Genomic DNA, 23,693 nt, shown 5'->3' on the forward strand with positions numbered 1-23,693 from the left:
TAATATTTCCCAGCTATCTTATTCCTTTTGACTTGGCACAAAAGTTTTAATTCTTTAAGGGTGGGGCTGGGGAAAAAATTGCTGTGCTTGTCCAGGCATTCCCTACACAGATTTTAAACTGAATAGAAATCCCTTTATTTTTATTTTTGCTTGTTGCTGCAGGTATGTAGTCAATGAATTCTACCATGTTTGTATGTACTTGCACTTGAAGCCATTATGGATTCTCCTGTTTCCTTGCTCAGGCATCTTTTTTCTAGGTTTAAAACAGCCTTTTTGATTTGCATTGGCAAGAGACTCATGCTTACACTGCTGCCTGCCCAACATCAATGTACTTTCCTCCCAATTCTGAGATAATTTCTTCACTCCTGACAGAATGCAGAGATTTCTGAAATTCTTAGAGAATTATTATGCAGTTTTCTTTGAAGATCCTGTTTGCAATTAGGATTTCTACCCAAAGCACAGTAATTACTTGTATTCACTTGCAAACACACTTTACATAATTGTAGAATTGTACTGGACAACTGTTCTAAGACACTGAAATTTTCAGTGCATATAGCAGAAAGCCAACTTCCGCACAATCAATTTGAAATCTAAGAAGGCATAGAAGTGTACAGATTTATTTGGATTTACCTTCTAAATTCTTGCTGTTACCATGATTGCTGTTACCAAAGTTGGCCTCAGTTGAGTGTCTTCAAAAAAGTAAAGCCATAGAGGCAACTGTATAACCTATTTGAAGACCTAGCTAATAGCCTATGAATGGAACAGTTATTACTTGGTCATCAGTGTACATTAGGGGTCTTCAAACATGGCCCTTTTATGACCTGTGGACTTCAACTCCCAGAATTCCTCAGCCAGACACGCTGGCTGAAGAATTCTGGGAGTTGAAGTCCACAAGTCATAAAAGGGCCAAGTTTGAAGACCCCTGGTGTACATCTTTAGATCAAGGTTTAAGAAAAGGTTTTGTTTCTTTAGTTCTAGGTTTTCTTAGGAGAAATTATGTTTGGGCCTCCAGTCCTATATCATAATCTATATATAGAAAGCTGCACTAGGTGAATTCTCACCTAGAAGCTTCCTCAGGGTTCAATCACATAAAGCCTCTGCATGCTGGAGATAGCTGTGATATTCCCAATGCACAGAAAGCAAAAACTCAGCCTCTTCTGTCATGTGATTATTTCAGATGTTATGAATAATCAGTTGGATGCTGCTTTGACATCTGTATGAAAAAATAAGCCGAAACATCTTTCCAATAAAAAGGAATTTAATTTAAAGTCAAATAACTTCTTCAGAATTATAGCTTATAACAAATATAAAAAGCTCACTTCAAAATCTTTTTAAAATATGAGAGATTTAAATATGATGAATCATTTGGAATTTTTTATGCTTCGTAGTCTACTGTTGTAACAAATCATGAAGAGCTGATTATAAAAATAATCTGTAGAAGTCCACCATCTCAGCCTTTTTGTAATAATCAACTTCTTTCTAAATTGTTTTGAAAGGATTATAAATACATATCACTATCTCTGTTGGCATGGTCTTTTCATTCCTTACTCTAGCTGAATTTGTTTGAAGAAATTGGAATACTTAAATTACACTCTTTCGTAATTATTTCTTTTGAGGCTCTGTCATCCATTATTCTCCAGGACATATTTAAAAACATTGCACAAGAAATTAATTCAGTTGGTGTTGTTAGTTGGCCACATTTTCTATTAAAACATTGGAAAACTAAGCTCAAAAGTATTGAAAAGTGTGGGATATGGAACTGGCTAAAAAAATAAACACAGCAGCAAAGGATCCTCAAGAGTCTTTTAGAAAAAGATTGTCTTACTCATAATTTGCCTCCATTTCTTTAAACTAGATTAAAAGAATAATTCTTAATTTTAATTTTAATAATTCTCAATTTTAATTTTGTATACTTGGTATTCTGAACAGAAATAATGCATATGGATGTTTGTGTTTTATATTCAATATACTCCCAATGACGTTGGAATTTTACTGTTCTATTTTGGAAGGTTGTTCTTTAGTATGCTTTTTTATTTTAGCTCTTTTTTAAAAATGTAAATAAAGAGGAAGCTTAGAGAAATGGATATTTCTAGATGATGGTCCAACACAATCAGATGGATTTCATTCTGTTTGAAACATGATTTGCGGGACACCTGAAGTGGTAGCAGTGATGATGAATGCTTCTTATTAGCTAAAGTGACATGATAGATGGACAACATAGTCCTTTAATCTTATCTACTGCAAGATTTCTTTAGTTCAAAATACTGGTAAAAGGCTTAAAAAGGAGTATGATTGTGTGTTTCTTTTTGTTATGCAGTGTCCTCAGTCTGTTGGGCCCAGTGGGTACATCTAAAATTCTGGATTAACAAGGGCGTCTACTGCTGGGGAAGTGGTTCAGGAAAGTCAATAAAGTGGCCAGGACCACATGATTGAAGCCCCACCTTTCTTCTTTACATGTAATATATATTTTCAAGGATGGGGCTTTGACTGCACCATCACAAGAAAACATTTTGACTTTTGTTTATCCTCCTCCATGCCTCATACACACACACATCACAAATCCATAGAAGTTTAGCTTGTGAGATTCAAAGAAACACAAAGTGCTATAAAAGATATGAAAACAAATATATGCAGAATACTTGCATATATGTGTGCATTTATACAGCATAGATAAATTAAAATCACAAATCTTAACCCCCTTTCCTACACTTACTAGGCTATGGCAAAAAAATAAATAGGCCCACAGTAGATCAGCATCCTTACATTTATTTCTCCTATGCTGGTTTGGGTCTTTCCTCAGTTTCTCAGTTGGCAGTTTGCTGACTTGCTCAGTTTCCAATAAAAATGATATGTCCATCTCTAGGCCTCACCTCTGTTTTCTCAAAAAAGCAAAACACTGCTAAGCAAAGCATTCAGCTACTCTTTCTAATTCCTAAGAATGCCTTTGGAGCATTTTTAAGGGTAGAGTGGAGCAGAGAATTGAGCAAGCACTGAAAATCAATACTGTATATAAAACTTCCAAATAAGTAATCTTCCCACCCACCCCATCCTGGTCCATAAGCAAAGCACTTTCACAGTTTTAACCCTATTAGAACAGATTATATTTGCAGCAATTTTGTCTTAAAAGTTGCAGTTTACAATAACTGAACTACACAATATTTATCTTTAAATTCAAATATAAATACTGATTTACAGTGTAAACATACATATACATGCAGATCTAGGCAACAATTATATATAGGAGTTCGATCCTGACCAGCTCAAAGTTGACTCAGCTGCAACTTCCCCACTCATATCCGGTATTTCTCCCCCCCCCCCCCAGTCTAGGCTCCATTCAGTGCTCATCCTTTCTCCACAAGCTAGACAGTTAGGCAACTGTATACTTCGGATTACCACTTCACATTTATGGTGTTTCTTAACTTGGTATACATTAATTATGACAATTGTCAGTTTACAAGATGAAAGTTCTGAACAAGTTTATAACTGCCTTTCACTATTAAGTGAAAAACAGACTATCAGTAAATAGACACTTAGCAAGAAGTGATTGGACAGCCATTTGTCTGAAATGGTATAGGGTTTCCTGCCTGAGCAGGGGTTGGACTAGATCAGGGGTCGGCAACCTTGGCTCTTTTATGACTCGTGGACTTCAACTCCCAGAATTCCTGAGCCGGCTGGCTCAGGAAATCTGGGAGTTGAAGTCCACAAGTCATAAAAGAGCCAAGATTGCCTACCCCTGGACTAGATGACTTCCAAGGTCCCTTCCAACTTTATTATTATTATTATTATTATTATTATTATTATTATTATTATGCTCGTTCATACAAATGAAACGGCATATATTATAGGCATTTTGGGCATCCACTAGATTCCATCACAGAAAGGCTTATCTATTGTCACATTGCTCATATTTGTCCTGGAACGAGCCTCCCTTATACACATGGAATAAGTAGCAGGAGAGAAAAACTGATTTTCCTTAAGAACCTTTTTGCTCTGTAGTCACATCACGCGGTACAACATGCTTCCACTCACTTTTTGATGAATAGCTTCCAGAAAACCGGATTACAGAATGGAAAGGGGTTATGTAGGCGGACAATAATCTCTTCTGACTTTTGTTGAAAGCCTTTTACTAAGTATCTAAATTACCATGTAAATGTAAATTGCACTGCATCCTAGTGAGCACTCTGGCTCTAAGTATTAGTCATGTAGTTTCCATGCTGAGGACTATACTATGGAAGAATAAACAAGAAATCATGGAACGGACGCTCTTATCTGTCTTAGTGGGGCCTTGAAAAGTCACAAACCAACAAGCAGGAAACAACAATTTAGACCTTTTTATTATGTATTTTTAAATAAAAATGCTTTATCAAGGAAGGCAGAATAAGCAAAGGCACAGGAGGAAGGCATTAATTGGGGTAAAAAATAAAGTACATAGTACATAAATACTTCCTTGATTACTGGTTCTTCAATATAAGTACCGGTACATAGTAAAGCCTTTTACATTTACCCTGTTTGGGCTATCAAAAAATAAATTAAGAAATAGAAGGCAAGATAAAAATCTAATAAATACATTTCATTTATTTATTTATTATTTTGTTTTCATCCTGCCTTTATTACTTTATAGTAAATCAAGGTGGTAAATATGCCTAATGCACCTTCCTCTCTTATTTTCTCCAACAACAACCCTATGAGGTAGGTTAGGCTGAGAAAGAGTGACTGGCCCAAAGTCATCCAGTTTCATACTAAAATGTATGTCAAAATGTATGCATGAGTAAGTTCTATATTGCTATGGGTGCACATAAAATAATCTATAGTTTGGTGATAGTCGCATATTATGTTTCAGGATGTAAGCGACAAATAAAAAAGGCAGAGATGAAAAAGCCAGGAAAACTGTGCATTATTCTGAAGGAATGTAATTCAGGAGAGGGGGAAAAAAAATCTTCTGTGAGGTGACCTGAATGAATGGATAGGAATGAGATGAGATAAAATGAAACGGCAAAAATGTGTCAGCTGTTTGGAGCTCCAAGAATGAATGAGAATGATGACTAATGAATATCTGCTTAGAAAAAGCCCCATTCTGAATGTATGCTTTAAGCTTAACTCTATCTATGCCTGCGTACACATAACAAAATAATGAAAAGCATGATTGATTTTATTGATGTCAGATTTTTCTCTCTGAGTATACTAGGAAGAAACTGTCAAAATCAGCTTGCAACTTTCCAGTGGTCAGAGTTGATAAAGTTTAATAATACTAAAAAGGTTTTAGTGGATATAAATCAGGTTGTAGGAAAGAAGGACACAGCAAGGAAAAAGAATGAAATAGAATAGAATAGAATAGAATAGAATAGAATAGAATAGAATAGAATGTGTGAAGGACAGACCAACTTTTAATAAATTCAAAAGTACATAGTATTATTCATACAAACAGAAGCATGTACACGGTTAAGGGAAGACATGGAAACAGGGAAAGAGTAGGAGGGGAAAATAAGAGCCCTGTATGAAAAAAAATATTAGAATATTGATTAATTTTCTAAAGAAATGCAAAATAAAAATAAGAAAGATGTTATGGAACCTATTTGGAACCATGTGAAAATAACTATGTTAGAAAATGCCACTGAAGTATGTAAAATTATGCTGCAGAAAGTTTGGAAATGAAACTTGGTGGAATGTTGAAATGGCCTGAAACTGTGGATGAGAAAAAATGCATACAGGCACCTGACTGCTGTAAATGTGAGGGCGAGGAAAAAGTGCTATCAATATACCCAAAATGAACTTGCGAAGAATGTAGGCAAAGAATAAAGTATGCTTGGGATTAAAGTAGGCAAAGGAAATGCAAAAGGAAATTGATGTAAATTAAAATTGATTTGATTTAAAAGTAAATGAAGAGTGCTAAAGAGCAAGCATCCAGCAGATGAAAGGAATAAGGTATCACCTCTATAAAAATACGAAATGGTTTGGGTTGAATGGATGCTTGAAGGGCTACGTAGAGATTTGTATCGGAATGGTAACTAAAGCCTGAATTAAAACAAATGCTATAAAAGTTAGTATTTAGGATAAAATGAAGGCAAGAAAGTGATAAAGGATACGAGAATGTTGAAAAAAAACTAGAGCAAGAAGATGAATTTGTGTCTCTTGGTAGAATGTTTACTAAAATTGGGAAAATGTACAGAGACTGCTTAAGGCAGGGGTCTTCAAACTAGGTCCTTTTATGACTTGTGGACTTCAACTCCCAGAATTCCTCAGCCAGTGTGCCTGGCTGAGGAATTCTGGGAGTTGATCTCCACAAGTCATAAAAGGGCCAAGTTTGAAGACCCCTGGCTTAAGGCATGCAAAAGGTACCAGAAAGGAAGTGGCTAGGTCAGGGGTAGGCAACCTTGGCTCTTTTATGACTCGTGGACTTCAACTCCCAGAATTCCTGAGCCAGCATGGCTGGCTCAGGAATTCTGGGAGTTGAAGTCCACGAGTCATAAAAGAGCCAAGGTTGCCTAACCCTGGGCTAGGTCCTTTGCAAGGAGAAAACATTGGTTTGCAAATAAGAGCGTGCTTCTGCAAATGCCTACGAATAACAGCATGCTCCTATCCGCACATCTGTAACCATGGAAGGACTGATGATTTGTTCACTGACTGAGGACCATCGTGCCCACTGGATTTATCACTGCCACCGAGGGCCTTCTGGCCATTGAATGGGAATTACCGATTTTCTGACCTCTTGAATTATCTCTTACTTTCCATCATGTATTGCCATACCACACACACATCCAGATGATATCCATTCATGTTCTTTGAATAAATTGTAAGCAGGAGGCCTACAAATCAGATCAAGTGTGCTTTTTCCTGTCACTTAATTTATCTTGACAGGTGATTAACTTGGGCAAGTAAGTTTATGCAGTTTAGCATCACAGAGTAGGGAAAAGAAAGGGGCAGAAGCAAAGCAGGGCATGGGGGGGAAAACCTCTTAAATGTTCCTAGTGTACTCAGGCTGTATGCTATTGCCAACCATTCTCACCATCTGTTGCAAAGTTCCTTAGGACACTGCTCAGTCAGTTTTCCAGAGACAGGATCGGATGAAAGATGGATAGTGAGAAAAGTAGGAACCAACAGGTCAGTCTGTTCCTAGGAGGCAAAACCTAGAATCTTTTTCTTCTCCATATTTTTTTTGGGGGGGGCTGTCTCTCCTCTGTTAAAACTTACAGTGTGATATCACATCTTGTCTCTGAGATAATCCCATTTATTTTTTTTATCCCACTCCTTCATGTGACAGATGGCATTGCCTCTTTTCTCATAATTTCTCTACTGCCTAAGTGTTTGTTTGTGATGAGTTACAGGCATTTTGTTTTGACATGTTCTAATCTGAAAAAGTACCAAACAGTGAATGAATAACAGAACAACAGAGTTGAAAGGGACCTTGGAGGTGTCCTAGTCCAACCCCCACTCACAACTTCTGAAGGCAAGCTGTTCCGCTGATTAATTGTTCTAACTGTCAGGAAATTTCTTCTTAATTCTAAGTTGGTTCTCTCCTTGATTAGTTTCCATCCATTGCTGCCTTCAGGTGCTTTGGAGAATAGGTTGACCCCCTCTTCATTGTGGCAATCCCTCAAATATTGGAACACTGCCATCATGTCACCCCTGATCCTTCTCTTCATTACACTAGACATATCCAATTCCAGCAACTGTTCTTTATATGTTTTAGCCTCCAGTCCCCTAATCATCTTTGTTGTTCTTCTCTGAACTCTTTCTAGAGTCTCAACATCTTTTCTATTGTGGTGACCAAAACTGGATGCAATATTCCACGTTTGGTCTTACCAAGGCATTACAAAATGGTACTAAAACTTCATGTCATCTTGATTCTCTCCCTCTGATAATGCAGTCTAGAACTGTGTTGGCTTTTTGGCAGCTGTAAAAAAACAAAAGAAAACAAAAGGGCAAGTTATACTCTTCATAGCCAAGCAGAAATTCATGCTTAACATATCTATTTTGGCCAAGAAAAGCTCCCTGGCATATCATACATCTATCAATCACTAACCATAGTACAATTCAACATGCATATATCTCTGCCAACACCTTTCATTTGGGAACAGGACATTTCAAGCACCCATTTGGCATGTTATGGCCATGCAATGTTTCAGAGAGCAGGGGGACATAAATGTAGCACCTGTCTGCAACTTTTTTACAGAGCAATCTCATATACCATCTGCAGTGGGCTTACAGGGAAATGAAGTTTTAGATCTTAATTAATGCTTGATTAATGCCAACATCTGGTAGCCCTTATAAAGCAAACAAGTAGATTGATAAAGTAATATTTCCGTATCTAGAGTGATATTTCTTAACTACCAATAATTTTGAAAGCACAGCATTAGGAAATGAAAGAACATTAATAGTTCCAAATTGTTGCCAAAATTAAACTGCAGAAGATATTACTGAAAATAAATAATGCATACATAAACTAAGTTAGGCAGATTTAATATGTTCACCTGCAGGGAAGCTTTCTCCAACCTTGCAGCCTCCAAATATATTGGATTTCAGGCCCCATAATTTCTAATGACAGCTGAAATCTCATACATCTGGAAAGCACCACATTGGAAAAAGCTATCTCATAAGATACTTTTTATCATGCAGTCCTGACTGTTTCTAGGTATATAATTATAAAAATTGGAGATTTTTTCTGTTAAATATTGGAGAATTTTCAAGTAGAAAATTTCCTAAATTCTATTCAAGAGATACTTTCCATGTCTTGCAAAAGCCCTGTAATTGCTATAAGAAACATCGAACAGAGTTTATAGAAGGAACTCTGACAGTGGGTACTAAATCCCAGACATAATATAAGGGTATTCATAGTCATGGAGGTATTGCTAAATACAAAGGGGATAATTCAATGAGCTCAATAGTCTCCATTTTTGATAGTTTTAGAATTCTCCAGGGTATATCATAAATACATCTAATCTCGTATTACATAGAAAGCAGCACAACGTAACTTTTTTTTAATGGACGTTTCCGAGTCGTAGCGGGGAAAATTTGTGAAAGGCTGCTCATTTGCTAGACAATTAGAGAAAAATATATTTATGAAACTCCAGGAGAGGAATTACATTTCCTTCAGCTGATTCATATTATTGTCATACCAAGTTTTTATCATTGAGACCGGAGAAACAAAATAGCTGTAAGCCGCAGGAATGGTGAGGGCCAGTAAATCAATGCTATCAAGATGCTAGATCCAAATAATTACTTATGTCATTCTCTGGGTTCCAAGGTGGTATGTAAAGGAGGCTGAAAAGAGTGTTACAGGATTTTTCAGAAATCACTTCAATCTCTGCCTTATAAAGCTCCCAGCAGCAAGTTCTTCCCTGGCTCGGCTGGCATCTTGACTCTGATTCCCAGGAAGATTATTTCTGCCAGGGTCTTCTTGGCCCTTCAACTTTGTGCTTCTTTGCCATTCAACTATTTCACAGCAGTAATAGTATTGAGGGTTCGTAGGCAGATCAGAGTGGGGCTATAGAGCTGAAAGAAGTAGCAAATACTCCTTCTGTTTCAGCTTCCCTGCCAATCACGACAAGCAATCCTGCTTCCCAGGAAAGGCTACAAAAACAAAAGACAGCTGAAACACAACCATAACAATTCTGATTCAGTAAACTACTAGGAGTAAATTGGGAGCTCGTATATTCCCTTCCAGTTGGGCCCATTGTTGTGGAATGGAAATTCACACTAAGCTGAATTTAGCAGTGCCATCATCAAGCTTGATTATGACCAACTAGGATTCTGCCTTAATCACCTTTGACTTTGGCTGTTTCTGTAACATTGTTTAAATGTGTACAATATTTATAATTTGTGCTAAGAATATAGGCTATGCTGTTATTTTCAGCCTGGAATGCTTGATTTAAAAAAAAACACACTACATTCAAACACATATGACAAAGCTCAATTCTTAAAAAAAATACAAATCATGATTCAAAAAGTATGTTTCAAAGTATTACAAAAGTACATGTATGTACTGTACATGCATATGGACTCCAATGAGCAGGGTTGCCCTTGGTTATTAATGTTCTTGCAGTCGTGTCTCTTCCTAGCACCCAGGCTTCCTGTTCCTTCTTAGGGTGCATTTTTAGATTTTAGATTTTTAAACCTTTAACATTTTAAAACCTTAATCAGGATACTGGCTGGCTACAAAAGCAAGGTCTTCTTTTAAGGCATCACCCATTTGTATGCCTACATAGTCCATATGCATCTTAGAAGGTAAACACACTGGAGGACAGCAACCCAGTGGTTTGTTTGGAAGGGTATTTAGTGCCCAATAATGAAGACAGATAGACAAAAGCTAAACTTTTCAGAGGATGAAATTCTTTTGAATCATACAGTCCATGAAATTTGACAATTGAACAATGTGACTGGATTTTCTGTGTCCCTACTATGGCCAAAAGACTGATAGTGCAGCACTGGAAAGATAAATGTATAGCTCCATTTATTCAATGGATTGAAGACTCAGTTGCACTTGCCACCTATGAAAGAATTGCCTATAGACATAGATTTTATATAGACAAGTATAATGAAATACGGGAGTCATTTATACAGAATACAGTAGGCTAAAAAAAAAGATGGTCATATAAACGTCTTAGAAATATATATGTATTTGAATAATATTTGCGTTAGACAAATACACATTGTCACTGTTCTTGTTATAATGACATATATTTTTCACATTTTTTTCACCTTTTGTTAAAGCACTTTTTGTGTGTGGGGGTTAATCTCTTTTATTTTTTGTGTGTGTATTATTATTAACAAGCAATAAAAATACGTTTTAAAAAGACAAAGGTAACCTTATGCAGTAAAGAGCTTCCCCGAAGGCTGAAGCAGTTCCTAGCGCAGAACCTCATCCATATTCTGGCAAACAGTTTTTTCATGAGTGGCCTTGCCCATTGTGGCAATCACTGTATGAATAGACTAATCTCTCCCATAGTATCACAGCCAGTTTGTTTTAATTGCCTGTAAGCATTTTCTCAAAATTCCAAATGTGCCTGCTGGCCTGAAAAGCTGTTTAATTATGCAATACAGTAGTTATGCAGCAAAACATCACAGGGATTCAAAATTTCAGCTTTGCTTTGTGTAAAGAGGGCCTTTTTAATTAAGGTCTCTCTCTTTTCTAACAGTTTTTAATGGCTTTTTTTCTTGACTAGAACAGAATGGTGAGGCTTCAAAGATTTGTTTATGGATAAGATATGAGGAGAAAAAAGTGTTGTTATTTTTAGAGAAAGGGATAAACTATATTATAATTCAGAGGAGATGAAGAGAAGATAAATTAATTTGTGGGACATCATTTGAAGGGATTAAATATTAATATTTTCAATTTGTTTTTTTCTAGTAGCTCTTAATGGATTTTTTTATTAAATTTGAGGAGATTTTAAAGATTTATTTATAGATATGAAATATTACCTGGGAATAAAGTTTTAGATAAAATGACAAGGTGTTGTGTAAAATACAAGAAAGAATTATGAATGACTTGTTTAAAAGATGGATGGATGGATGGATGGATATTTCTGGTAGTTCTTAATGGACTTTTGCTGATTAAGATTGAAAGATGGGGTTTTATTGCCATTAGATTAAAAAAATGAGATTATAGGATGAAGAGAGTTTTGGTTGAAATATTAGAGAATGTATTAAGTTTATAAATGTTTATACTTGTCTTGATTAAGGGAAAGGTTTTTTTTCTTTTCCTTTTGATATATTTTTCCTTCCCCACCCCTTTTCCCTTTTGCACTTTCTATTTTTATTGTTTATATTCTCTTTTGTATTAATTTCTTATCTGTAATTTTAAACTTCAATAAAAATGATTTTAAAAAAATTCAGCCTTGCATATATATATATATATATAAAGTGACATTTGTTACATGCAAATATCTGTAATATATGAGTGGTAGGGAAATTGGTGGGGAAAATGGTTGCATTGTAATTCCAGAAGGTCCTGGATGAAATGGATTATGTGGACCCATTCCAGTCAGGTTTTAGGCCATGGGACAGAAACAGCATCTCTTGAGGGAAATGGGCAGTTTAGAAACATGATAGATAGACAGACAGACAGACAGACAGACAGACAGACAGACAGACAGACAGACAGACAGACAAGTAAGTAAGTAAGTAAGTAAGTAAGTAAGTAAGTAAGTAAGTAAGTAAGTAAGTAAGTAAGTAAGTAAGTAAAGTAAGGAAGTTGCACTTGTGGATGATCTTTGATGAAAGCAGGATGGGGGTAGTGTATTCCTTGACCACTCAGCGGCTATCCTTTTGAGCCAACTAAGGGGTTTGGGGCTGGGTGGGCCAATATTGCCCTTACTCAATCCCTTTTTCCAAGGGCCAATCCCAACTGGTGTTGATAGGGAGCGAGCAGTCCAGCCCATGGCCATCCCTTTGGGAGTACCACAGGGCTTGGCACTCTCTGTTCCTTTTTAACATCTACATGAAACTCCTGGCCGAGATCGTCCAACACCATAGGATAAAGTATCAGCATACTGATGATATACAGCTTTAGACCTCCATCCCCCGTGATCCAGCCTCAGTGCCTGGAGGTTATAGGGCTCCAGATGGGGGACAACAGGCTTCAGCTGAATGCTGGCAAGACAGAGTAGCTGTGGGTGCAAAGAACCTCAGGATCCAGTTTATCATCTTTAGTTCTGGATGGGGTTGCACTACCCCAAACAAACCCGGTATGCAACCTGTGGGTTCTCCTGCACTCGTGATTACTGCCTAAGAGCAGGTGGCAGTCATGGCTAGGAGGACCCTTGTGCAATTTTATTTTGTCTGCCATTTGCACCTTCAATGGATTCTAAGGACCTTTGCATAGTCACTTATGCCTTTATTTCTCGGTTGGATTATTGCAATGTGCTCTACATGGGCCTACCCTTAAAGAGCATTCACAAGTTATAGCTGGTATAAAATGCAGCAGTTCCTGTAACACCATTGTTGTGCAAGCTGCATTGGTTACCAATTTGCTTCTGGGTCCAATTCAAGGTGTTATTACCTTTAAAAGTCCTATATAGCAGGGCTTTTCAACCTTTTCACCGATTGTATATATTCAAGTACCACCAGTCGCTTAGCAAAAACTTGATGACCCCCCCCCAAAAAAAGGAAAAAAGTGATAAAGTACTGGTAGTCCTCGACTTACAACAGTTTGCTTAGTGACCGTTCAAAGTTACTATAGCACTGAAAAAAGTGACTTATGATCATTTTTCACACTTATGATCGTTACAGCATCCCCAGGGTCATGTGATTTACATTTGGATGCTTGGCAACTGATTCATATTTATGATGGTCACAGTGTCCCAGCGTCATGTGATCCCCTTTTGCAACCTTTTGACAAGCAAAGTCAATGGCCGGAGGGGCGCCAGTTCAATGACACTCAAATCAGGGGGCAGGTGGGGCTGTGCGGGTGATCCGGGGATCTCTAGTTGGGGGTGGGATTGGGGTGGGCACCAGGGCATGGTCCACCAGAGGAGCCTCATCATCCCTCTTGGGCTGCGTGAGGGACTCTTAGATGGTGGCGCAGGCTGCCCGGAGCCCTGAGAGCAGAGAGCAAGTGCCCAGCCCAGCCCTCAAGCTCCCAGGGCATCAGGACCCTGCAGCCCAACCCAATCCAGCCTCACTTGCCCAAGGGGGCACCCGGCTGTACTTACCTCCTTGAGACTGCTGCTGCTGTACTCTCTCTCCTTGGCCAAGTTGCTCATGGTGGGTGCAGGAGGGCAAAGTGCATGGGTCAGAGGGAGGCCCACTCCCTCTTCATGTGAGGAGACCCAACTTTGTAACCAAAGCATCCTCAGTGATAGGATGGGAGACCACCAGGAGAGGCCAGGAGGAGGGGGCAAGGAGATGGCAAAAGGGCAGCAGGGCTGCTGGTGGCCAAGTGCTAAGGCAGGACTTTCCTCAGACCCTCCCTCCCTCTCTTTCCAACCTCCCTCCTCCCTCCCTCCCTCTTCTCCCTCCTTCCCTGCCTCCCTGCTTTTCATTTCCATCCTCCCTTTCTCATTCCTATCTCCTTCCTTCCCTTCCTTCCTGTTTCCCTCCCTGCATTCTTCACTGCCTCCCTCTTTCTTATTCCCATCTCCTTCCTCCCTCCCTTCGTGCCTCACCTCCAGCCGATGGTGCCTTTCTTCATTCCTCGTGGAGGGTGATCCCTCCCAGCTGTGTTTCTCCTGTTTTTCGCTGCCACCTGTGTGCAAGCTTGGCACGGATGGCTGCCATGAAGTTGTAGATCGGCTCTCAGCTGGCCTGTTTGATCTCCTTTCCTCTCTCCCCCCTCCTCCTTTTCCCTTCGGTGCAGCTCCAGCTGACTTCTCCTCCCTAGGGTGTGTCTTTTTTCTCTCTCCCGCCAAAACTGCCTCTTTTTATAGCCTCTCCTGTCTCCGTCCTCCTCCTCCTTTCTCTTCCGGGTGAGCCAGAAGTGCTGATCCTGGGGCCTTTGTCTCGCCTCAGCAGCTCCTGAGGACTCTCTCACAGCAAGTCCTGCACTGCACTGCTTTAGCTCGTTCCCTCCCCCGCTACACTTTGCTAGGCTAGGCAGGGTCACGTACCACCTGCCAGGTGCCAATATACCATTGGTATATAGCATGGGTCCTGGGGATCTGAAGAGCAATCTCATCCCAATGGAACTAACCTGCCCCAGTTGAGCCAGGTCTGCTACAGAACCTATCTGCTAAGGAATTTCAGCAGGCAGGGTCAAGAAGAAAAGCCTTTTCCACTGTGGTTCCGACCCTGCCCTGTGGAACATTCTGCATTGTAGGTGAAAACTGTCCCTATACTTTTGGCCTACTCGAAGATTATTAGAACTTCCTCCAGCGCTCACTCTTGGATTGTCTGGATTGTCCCTGCAACCAGTGGTGGGATTCAAATATGTGAACAACTGGTTCTCTGTGTGGATGCCACTTCCAGAAGTCCACTCTGGGCTTGGGCAACAAAAAATTAGCTACCGGTTCTGCAGAAGTGGTGCGAACCGGCTGAATCCCACCTCTGCCTGCAACCATATTGTTTGTAAAGAAACACTTTCATATTACATTGGTTCAGTTTTCCTTGCTGTATTTCCTATTCAACTGATGCAGTTATTAACTTCATAATATAGAATTGCATTCTATAGCTGTGCATACCGTTTATGTAAATTTTTTTCTCTTGAAGCTGAGGCCAGTCTTGGTGCTGATGACATATATGATGAAAGAGGATGTCAGTGTGATGTATCAGTAGAAGATCTAACCCCAGCACTTAGAACAGTTATCCGAGCTATCAGGTAAGAGAAATGTACACTTAAGATGTACTATTGATCTCATTAGCATGGTCTAACACACAGGTCAGCAGTCCCAGCCTCCTCTGCCATTTGCAGAGAGAGAGAGAGAGACAGACAGACAGACAGACAGAGAGGCACTTGGGCTTCCCTCTTCTCTCTCTCTCTCTCTCTCTCTCTCTCTCTCTGTGTGTGTGTGTGTGTGTGTGTGTGTGTGTGTGTGTGTGTAAAAAAGAGAGTAGCCTCACGCTGTTCCAACGAGCTGACAAGCTTATTAGGCAGGGCTCCTCCTTTTGCTGCGTCTCTGCAGGAAGGGCAGAAGAGAGCCAGCCCAATAATGTGTGTCAGCTTGTTGGAGAAGAGCCTGAAGCCAGTTTGCCATGGGAGCAGAAGATCGGAGAGAGGGAGGGAGAGAGAGAGAGAGGGAGAGAGAGGGGGGAGAGAGAGAGGGAGAGAGAGAGGGAGAGAGAGAGAGAGAGAACTCATGCATAGCAGCCTCTATTTCTTTTTAATTAAACTCTTCAATCAAGCTCCCCACCCCTTGCGTGCGCGCACAAGTTTTGCGGCTCCCAGTGTTTTCTTTTCTCTGGGAAATGGGCCCAAGTGGCTCTTTGAGTGTTTAAGGTTGCAGACCCCTGGTCTAACACTACATGTAAGACTTTTCATAAACAGATAATATAACAAAAGAACTGAACGGGGTTGGACAAGACAGGAGCTTTAAGTTCCCTTCCATTGCTAAGAATCTGTGATTATATAATGTACTGAACATCACTTACACATTGATGAGGAAACTGAATTTATTATATATCAGATCTGGGCACTTTTCAACTTCCCAGGCCACATCCAGCCTGCAGGATACAGGTAGTCCTAAGCTTACAATCATTAATTTAGCAACCATTTGAAGTTGCAACAACACTGAAAACAAATGACTTATGACCGGTGCTCTCATAGCTTCCCTTGCATTCATCTGATTGAATGATTTAATATTTAAAATGAGTAAGAATAAAAGTTTTCAGATCTCTACATGGTTTTTCCCTCATGCTATAGACTGCATTCGTTCTTCAAGGTAAGAATGTTCATAGAAAAATTCATTAGGTTAATTGGGAAGGTCTCGCCAACTATTTGGAGGGTTTACATAGGCATATTAATCATCAAAGCAATTACAGATGTTAATATCTCAAGTACTTTTTGCATGGTTGTCAATCGAAGAATTAGCATTCTTAACCAGTTTAGAATCTTGTTCAGTGTATACCACGGGTAGTCAATCTTGGCTCTTTTATGACTCGTGGACTTCAATTCCCAGAATTGCCAGGGTTGACTACCCCTGGTGTATACAGTATTATGAATGTAACCCCATTAGAATGAATTATTGTCAGCTTTTTAAATGCATAAAAGATATACGAATTACTGATTTGGGATAATATTCCTTCTATAGAATCATGAAATTTCATGTTGCCAAAAGGAAGTTTAAAGAAACTTTACGTCCCTATGATGTCAAAGATGTCATTGAACAGTATTCAGCAGGACACCTGGATATGCTGTACAGAATTAAAAGTCTTCAATCTCGGTAAGGGGACAAAAAGTCCTGATATAAAAGAGTCTCATCGTGTACATAATCTGAGTTATACAATTCAAGACACTTAATTTTTTTGTGGTAGTTATATTTCTTCTGGGTTTTTTTCATATTTCATTTTCATTTTTCATATGGTAGTCATATTTCATTCTGTTTATGTCCAGGATATGAGACCCCTAACATCCTGTTTCAACTTCTTCCCTCAAGATGATGCTATAGGGCATTGCACGCCAAAACAACCAGGCACAAATACAGTTTTTTTCCCCATGCCATCACTCTGCTAAACAACTAATTCCCACAATACTGTCTTATGCCCTGGGATGTCAAACCATTTAGTAGGGGCTGTGTTACTATTACTATTATCCTTCTCATCTTTCCTATAACCTATTTCCTTAGCTTCTTATGACTATAACTTTGTTGTTTGTATCTCATGCTTTTATTTAGTATCCTATTATGATTTATGTTGATTATTTAGTATCCTATGACTATCACTGAGTGCTGTATCTTATGATTTATGATTGTATTTTATGATTATGATCATGATTTATCACGTTGCTTGTATGTACACTGAGAGCTTATGCACCAGAGACAATAGTATTATTAAACTTTATCAACTCTGACCATCGGAAAGTTGCAAGCTGATTTTGACAGTTTCTTCCTAGTATACTCAGAGAGAAAAATCTGATATCAACAATTCATCTGTAGCAGAGTATTGTATATGGCAGAAACAAACACATTTGTTAGTCTTCTTGATCGCATTTAGTTAAACTATTTAAATTACATACATACATTTAGAAATGATCCCAATGGAAAGTATTAAAATAGTCATGTTAATGTCTGCCCTCAATAAAAATCTAAGTATATGTTTGCCTAATAATTAAAAATATATTTTACTAGGCCCCAAATTATTGCCTTTTGAAGCCTTTTATGCATATTTCTATATCTAATTGTCTTGCAGGGTTGATCAGATTCTTGGAAGGGGACAAATTACCACTGATAAAAAAAATCGAGAGAAAAATACTGTAGAGAATGAGACAACTGATGACCTTAGCATGTTAGGGCGCGTAGTCAAGGTGGAAAAACAGGTAAAGAGCATGAGGCTTCTTTAGGTTACTGAACAACAATTTCAGGAATAAAATTCATTGTTAATATTTGCTAGCTAATTTCCAGTTCTTCATGCAATAATACGACTGTACAAAATTATTTTATTGAACTCAAAAATGTCCATGGTATTTTGCACAATTTTATCACTGTACTATTATTATGGAATATACAGAGAATATTCATGCAATTTATATCCTACGTGATTCATAGAGACATCTCATGAATTTGCATGATTTTAGTATAATTTATTAGGGGTCAATTGGAATGAATGACAACTTGAACCATGTGTTTTTCATTAAAATTACCGTTTGCAAAAAAATGTAATGATTGAACAAAATTCAATTTTTTTCTTTGCAATATATTATTTAGTAATTAAAGATTACATACATACATACATACATACATACATACATATATATATATATATATACACACACACACACACACACACACACACACACACACACACTAGCTGTACCCGGTCACGCGTTGCTGTGGCTCAGTCTGGTTAAATGGAAAAGAAAGAAAAGAGAAAGCGCACGTTCATAATATGTTTAATTTCACAATGCTTGTGGGTATACAATATTTTTTGTTGTTCCATTGTCTGTGCAGATATAGAGATTGTCTGGTTTTGGCGCTGTTTTTCAAAAAAAGCATGTTTTTACCTGTCACAGGTGTGGCATCTATATAATAGTAGGTATATAAAAACACGCGTGTATTCGAATGCAACGTTGTGAATTTCAAAGCAATCGGTGAAGAACTTTCAGAGATTTAAGATTTTGAACAAACGAACATTTACATTTTTATTTATATATATAGAAATATATATATTTGTATATAGCAATATCATACATGATGAAATATGTACTGTAGGTTATAAATGTTATTTTAATGACATGAACCTTAGTTTATGAACATCAACGATCCTAAATATTTTTTTTCTTCTATCTCTAGGTACAATCCATTGAATCAAAATTAGATTCATTACTAGACATTTATCAACAGGTTTTGAAGAAAGGATCTGTGTCTGCATTGACTTTAGCTTCGTTTCAAATGCCGCCTTTTGAATGTGATCAAACCTCTGGTTATCAGAGTCCTGTAGATAGTAAAGATTTGTCTAATTCTGCTCAGACTAGTGGATCTGTTTCCAGATCAGCCAGTGTCAACATGCCATGTGGCCTACAGCTTATATTGACACCAAATGAATTCAACACTCAAGCTTACTATGCCTTTAGTCCAACTATGCATAGTCAAGCCACACAGATGCCAAGCGATGGATCTGTAACTCTGTCCACTAATAATGCACTAAACCAAATAAACCAGACATCTAAACCAACAGCACCCACTACATTACAGATACCCCCTTTTTCATCAGTAAAGCATATCAATAGGCTGGAGCCTATTAATTTTATTCCTGTTAACACACAGGAAAATACTCCTGATGTCACCACTTGCCTTGTTGCTTCAAAGGATAATGGACAAAGTGCACAGTCCAGTATGACAAAGGATCTTTCATGGAGAAAAAGCCTTGATACAGAGAGTGAACCTCTAGTCTCTGTGAAACCAATAGTACAAATGGATATAGGAAAATCACTGTCAGTACAAAACCTTATACAGTCAACAGCTGAAGAACTGAATCTACAGATTTCTGGAAGTGATACCAGTAGTTCAAGAAGTAGCCAAGAACTATATAGCAAATGGAGGGAATCAAAATTATTTATAACCGATGAAGATTTGGAAACGGAGAGAGAAAATGAAACTTTTGAAGCCATTACCCACCCATTAGTGGAAACAACTCTCTCTACTGACTCTCTAAGGACTGGAATGTCAAGATCATCTCAAAGTATTTGCAAGCCAGGAGACAGCACAGATGTTCTCAGCCTTCCTCACGTCAAACTTAAATAACATTTTGTTGGTTTTGTTCAAAGCTAAGTAATCCTTTCAGTCATACATATCAAGGCATGGACATTTTGAAAACCCTTTAATTATTTTTTAAAAAATAAATTAGTCCAGAAGAAAGGCACTTGTATGAGTCCATATATTTTAGTTGCATGTAAATGCATGTGTAGATGATGGAAAATATTCTAATTTATACCTACAGTACATTGGCATTTTCATTTAGTACAGCAGGTATAAATGAGTTACCAACAAAGTTCATGTTAGTTTTATTAAACATTTGGAAACCACTGAGTTTCTACAGCTCATAAGTAAATTTCAGATAATAGGAAAGAAATTTTGCCACTGGTTAAAAGCTATTTATTACCTGAATTAGATCATATCTATGTTTACAAGGGGGAGGGAGAGAGTACTATTTGCAGCTGCTAGTAAGAAAAACCCACAGTATGAGATTAGAAATGGCTGCTAGTTGCAAGATAAAATTATTCAGCTATTTTAGAAGAATTTTGATTTCTATATTCATTTGATGATGTAGGTACAAGATTGAATCAAAATATTTTGCACAGCACTTTTTTAGTTTTTTGTGACTGAATTATTATTATTACTACTACTACTCCTTCTTTACCTTCTCCTTCTATGAACTGTTCAAAATTCCAGATCATAATTGTTGATCTTCAGTGTGAAATTTTCTCTCTAACTTTCTAAATTCATAGATGATCTTGTGGATCTAAACTATATGCCAGAAATTCTGCAAGAAATAGATGTAATGCAATGTAATTATTATTTAAATTATTTTCTGTGACTGAGTGATAGCACAATGAAGTTAGCAAAAAAAGAGAAAGTAATGGATGAAATGGGGAGATAGAAGAAAAACGGTACATAAGAAAGGAAATAGTAATTATAATACAATTATAATTGTTATACAGCAAGGTTAGATAAATAATAAATTTGTTTAAAAATTAACATGTGCAGGATCAAGTGAGGCCTAAAGAACATAGAAAAGGAACTTAAAACCTTATAAACTGAAGACTGTTTATCTGTCCCCTCATAAAAAAAAGTCTAATAATCCAACTGATCTGATGGTGCTGAACATTACCTGTCAGGTATGTATTGACAAGAGCTGAAAGTCTGGTCTGTTTTTAGTATAAGAAACTAAAAACTAGTGCCTCCTCCTAATATATTTCTAGAAATATTCTCTTCCCGAATCCAATCCATACTACTCTGTGATACTGGCAGAAGATTTTTGTTCTTCTTCCAGACTCTCCTTTTTACTCCTGACAATACAAGGAGACAATACTAAACAAAATTACAATTTCATAGCTCTGTTTTGCCACTGAATTATTTTAAGAGCCTAATGCTGTTTTAATTGCTTTTCTTACTGATAAGCCAAATTTGCTATTGTATTCATTATTGATGTTCACACACACCCAAAGTACGTCATGAGCAACGTGTCTTCTGCTTGATATTCTCTCGATTCCAGAGGCATTCCACAAACTGAAAAGTGCTACTAGCTCAGTGTCTTGAGTCAGTCCTGCTCTGAAAGTGAAGTTATACATCAAAATATCACAAGAGTCTTAATCATGATTAAATGCTGCAGATTGTGCTACAAATTAAATTGTTTACTCCATTAATTTCTGCCTCTTTTTATATAGATAAACTGTCTGGATGTTAATCTTATTCTGTGAAAGTACTCATAAATTGTAACGTGTTTGTACTATTTCCTTCATATAAAGCTGATGAATGCTACTCGAGTTTTGGTTTGGTCAAAGCTCATATGATAATTTCCAGGGGAAGGTCTTGAAGCACATGGCCAGTCTTTTAATTTCTCACAGAATATTTTATTTTATAATTTCAATCTTGAAAGTTGATGTTGGCAGCATATTTGGCAACGTTTATAATAGAAACAGTTACTGAATGCCTCTGAACTAAGTTGCTCTTTTTCAGTTGACTCTGTCTACTCCAGCTGCCAAACCAAATGAAAGAGGGGTATTAATGAATTCTATAAGTCCTTGACTTACAATTTCCGTTGTAAGCAAGGTGGTTGTTAAAAAAGTTGCACTCAATTTTATGACCTTTTTCTGCTAGGGTTGTTAAGTTAATCACACAGTCATTTAAGGGTCTGGTTTCCTCCATAGATTTTGTTTATTGGGAAACCATTAGGAAAATCGTAAATCACAGGACCACAGGATGTTGCAACCTAAATACATGTAGGTTGCCAAGCACCTGAATTTTGATAAATGGCCAGTGGAGATACTGTGATGGTTTAAGTGCAAATACTGGTTGTAAGTCATTTTTTTTTCAGTGCTATTGCAACTCTGAACAGTCACTAAAGCAGGGGTAGGCAACCTCGGCTCTTTTATGACTCATGGACTTCAACTCCCAGAATTCCTGAGTCATGCTGACTCAGGAATTCTGGGAGTTGAAGTCCATGAGTCATAAAAGAGCCGAGGTTGCCTACCCCTGCACTAAAGGAATGGTTGTAAGTCAAGGACTTTAATATGGCTGTTTATAGGGATGAACAGTCTCTGCCCTTCCTCCCCTGTCAAACCTGAACCTACAGCTACTCATTCCCTTCTCAAATCTGGCAAAAATACCAAAACTACTTCCAAATTGGGGTGTACATGCTGTGTGTCCTGCCAAAGATTTTAAAAATATGGCAGTATTCTCTATAAAAGCCCTTCCCTCTTTCAATGTTTTATAGTGCCTTTTTATGCTTTATGTGTATTAGCCTAAATTTGCATTAAAGCTTCTCGGAAGAGCTAATGCAAAGGAAGAAGGCAAACAACCCATTCAGTGAGAAGTTTCCCTTTCTAAAAATACAGTTGAGAAAATTATCCTGCCATATATCTGCACGGACACCAACCAGCCTTCAGAGCTCCATTTCCAGTGTCAGCAGAGTAGTTTGCAGTTTGGTGATTCTCTGCTATTATTGCCTTAATTAAAAGACATGGCTGAGTCTTCATAATGTTAATTATGTATATAATGTCTGTGAAACTGAATGGCTCTTAAAGGGACACCAATCAGGAATATCTTTACAAACTTACAGCTAACATTTATATTACCCCAGCCCCTTGTTCATGGGAAGATTTTACAGGTAATGTTCCCAAAAAAAATCCTTTGCTTTTTTTTTTTTTTTTTACTGCTGAAGGTTTTTTTTAATGAATATATGTAAATTTTAACCTGAATATTAAATAGGAGAATAATGTTTCTGACTGTATCCTCAGGCTGGAATTCTTATACGTAGCTGGAATTCTTACAATGTTGAAATCCTTTTTCCTACCACAAATAACAAAATCAAAATTTAACAAAAATCCTTATTTAAGTATTTACTGAGCCCCTGTTGTGCCCTTTTCTGCCCAGGATTCTTCTTTTTTCTTGCTGAATATTACTATGATAATAAATGTGCAGTTAGGGATAAAGTGGGGAACAAAGCCAGTATTTCCACTAATATTCTAAGAGCCTTCCAGTATTTCTTACAATGCATTGCTGCATAAGAAAGCTATAAAAAGAACCTCACAAAATGGGAAAATCTATAAATCGAAGACAGGGGTCTTAATCAATCCAAGCCACCTCTAGGGGCTGACTGCGATCTGTAAGCAAGTGAATGCACCATTCTGCAGTGCAGAATAAACTGGCCCTGAATCATTTGGGGTGAGTCTGGAGGCCTGGTGAAGAGTCTCTTCATCCTTGATGTATACAAAGCTTTTAATTGTCCTGACCATATCTTTCAGCCTTATTAGGTAGACCAGACAGGACGCCATGACAAGATGAGCTAATTCTACTTTATTATAAAGCTACATCAGCAGAACCTTCAGCAAGTCTGAAAGTGACATTCTCCCTTCCTCTCCTTTACAGCAAGAAACTAGGGTCTCTTCTGAG

General features: G+C 37.8%; 1 protein-coding gene across 1 annotated transcript in view; it reads left to right on the forward strand.

Moving 5' to 3' along the window:
• KCNQ5 (potassium voltage-gated channel subfamily Q member 5) overlaps positions 1 to 19,823 on the forward strand; it is a gene marked incomplete at its 5' end in the record, with an annotated part of 60,995 nt that extends 41,172 nt beyond the window's left edge. Inside the window, 4 exons of the mRNA XM_015817488.1 lie at positions 15,139 to 15,247; positions 16,677 to 16,808; positions 17,773 to 17,899; positions 18,873 to 19,823. Of these exons, the coding sequence (XP_015672974.1) occupies positions 15,139 to 15,247; positions 16,677 to 16,808; positions 17,773 to 17,899; positions 18,873 to 19,823 (1,319 nt within the window). The remainder of the gene's footprint in view (positions 1 to 15,138; positions 15,248 to 16,676; positions 16,809 to 17,772; positions 17,900 to 18,872) is intronic.
• Positions 19,824 to 23,693: the final 3,870 nt, after the last annotated feature.

The sequence above is a fragment of the Protobothrops mucrosquamatus genome, unplaced genomic scaffold, assembly GCF_001527695.2.
Source record: "Protobothrops mucrosquamatus isolate PMUCROS unplaced genomic scaffold, P.Mucros_1.0 scaffold594, whole genome shotgun sequence".
NCBI classification, from domain to species: domain Eukaryota; kingdom Metazoa; phylum Chordata; class Lepidosauria; order Squamata; family Viperidae; genus Protobothrops; species Protobothrops mucrosquamatus.